Here is a 1,345-nt window from a genome sequence, read left to right on the forward strand (position 1 = left end):
GGGAAAGAGCAAAAACACTTCATTTTAACAACATAAAAACATAGAACCACTCCTTGGTTTTTTATTAACTCACTGAACGGAATCTAGAAGCTAGTTAGCTAAGAAAAAGGCTGCATGTAGTTATTTTATACAAAAATCTACTGTAACCAGATGAAAAAAATATATTATATTTCATTCAGTCTAATGAAGAGCAAACAATAGGACAAAAGGCAGTAAAAATCTAAAAAGAAATGGGTAATAGGACATTCTGAAATAATGGAACTTCACAACACTTCCACCTGGTGGTGGTGTGAGTGTAAGAGTGAAGTTGTGTTTGTACCTGTGTGATGTCTGGAGGTAACTCAGTGGGTCTCCTGTCACGCTGCTGCTCAGAGCCTGGGTGTTTGTAGCCAGGCTGTTTCCTCTGGCAGGGGGACAGGGCCCTGGGCCCCGGCTGCTGCTGAGGAGGGGCCGGAGTCATCTGCAACATCACCACACCACCACCAGGCGGTGGATGCAGCAGTCCTGAACACACACAGTCCATTTGTTTGTTTCTTTTCTTTCAACTCAGTGGTTCTCAATTTTTTTCTGTTATGCCCCCCCTTAAGGACAGAAATGTTTTCACCCCCTCCTGCCAACCCACACCTCCACGATTGAAATACTCTTGAGAACCTGATAACATGTAGATTTTTATCTGAACAAACCACTGTATGAGTTGCTGCCACCTAGTGATTGGAGGCTTGTTATCATTCAAGCATTACAGCAGTGGTACACTTATGTCCTCACTTCACCTCACTATTTGAGAAGTACTTTACAACCCACTACATTAGAGTACTGTTAATCAGTACTGGTGCTTCTCTCTGTCTGATGGTTAACTCCATGTGGAGTTCCTCAGGGCTCCTTTCTTGGTTCTATTTTCTTTATCAATTCCATGCGTTTTCAAGCTCAGAATATAAAGTTTTACAACATCTGATATCATATCAGTACTGACGCCACAAAACTCCTTATTTGAGTGTCACCACAGGGTGTTACCTGTGTACTGCTGAGCCGAGTGCTGCTGCTGCTGCAACTGCTGCTGTTGTGAGAAACAGGGAGATGAGGTCTGAGAAAACTGGAGCTGCTCCATCATCGGGGTAGGAAGGAAACTCAGTGTGGAGCTGAAAACAGAAGCAGCGAGAAAACAGACACACGGAGAGATTGTTTGTTTACAAACCGCAGTCTCCAACAACAGCGACTGTTATTTTTCAATCTGGTTGATTTCTAACAATGATAGAAGACGATCAGTCATGTTAGCATCATTAATCACTGTCTATAATAAACATCTTTGAGGTCCCGATGCTGCGGCTCAGGTACTGAATGTAAAATA

General features: G+C 42.9%; 1 protein-coding gene across 10 annotated transcripts in view; it reads right to left on the bottom strand.

Moving 5' to 3' along the window:
* Window positions 1–1,345, bottom strand: part of LOC103389685 (R3H domain-containing protein 1) — a 40,757-nt gene that overhangs the window by 3,401 nt on the left and 36,011 nt on the right. For all 10 annotated transcript variants that reach the window (XM_025062829.1, XM_008325207.3, XM_025062831.1 and 7 more), the window contains 2 exons: window positions 1,012–1,136; window positions 320–504 (listed from right to left, as the gene is read on the bottom strand). In XM_025062829.1, the coding sequence (XP_024918597.1) occupies window positions 320–504; window positions 1,012–1,136 (310 nt within the window). The remainder of the gene's footprint in view (window positions 1–319; window positions 505–1,011; window positions 1,137–1,345) is intronic.

Source organism: Cynoglossus semilaevis, chromosome 14 (assembly GCF_000523025.1).
Source record: "Cynoglossus semilaevis isolate Cse_v1.0 chromosome 14, Cse_v1.0, whole genome shotgun sequence".
NCBI lineage: Eukaryota > Metazoa > Chordata > Actinopteri > Pleuronectiformes > Cynoglossidae > Cynoglossus > Cynoglossus semilaevis.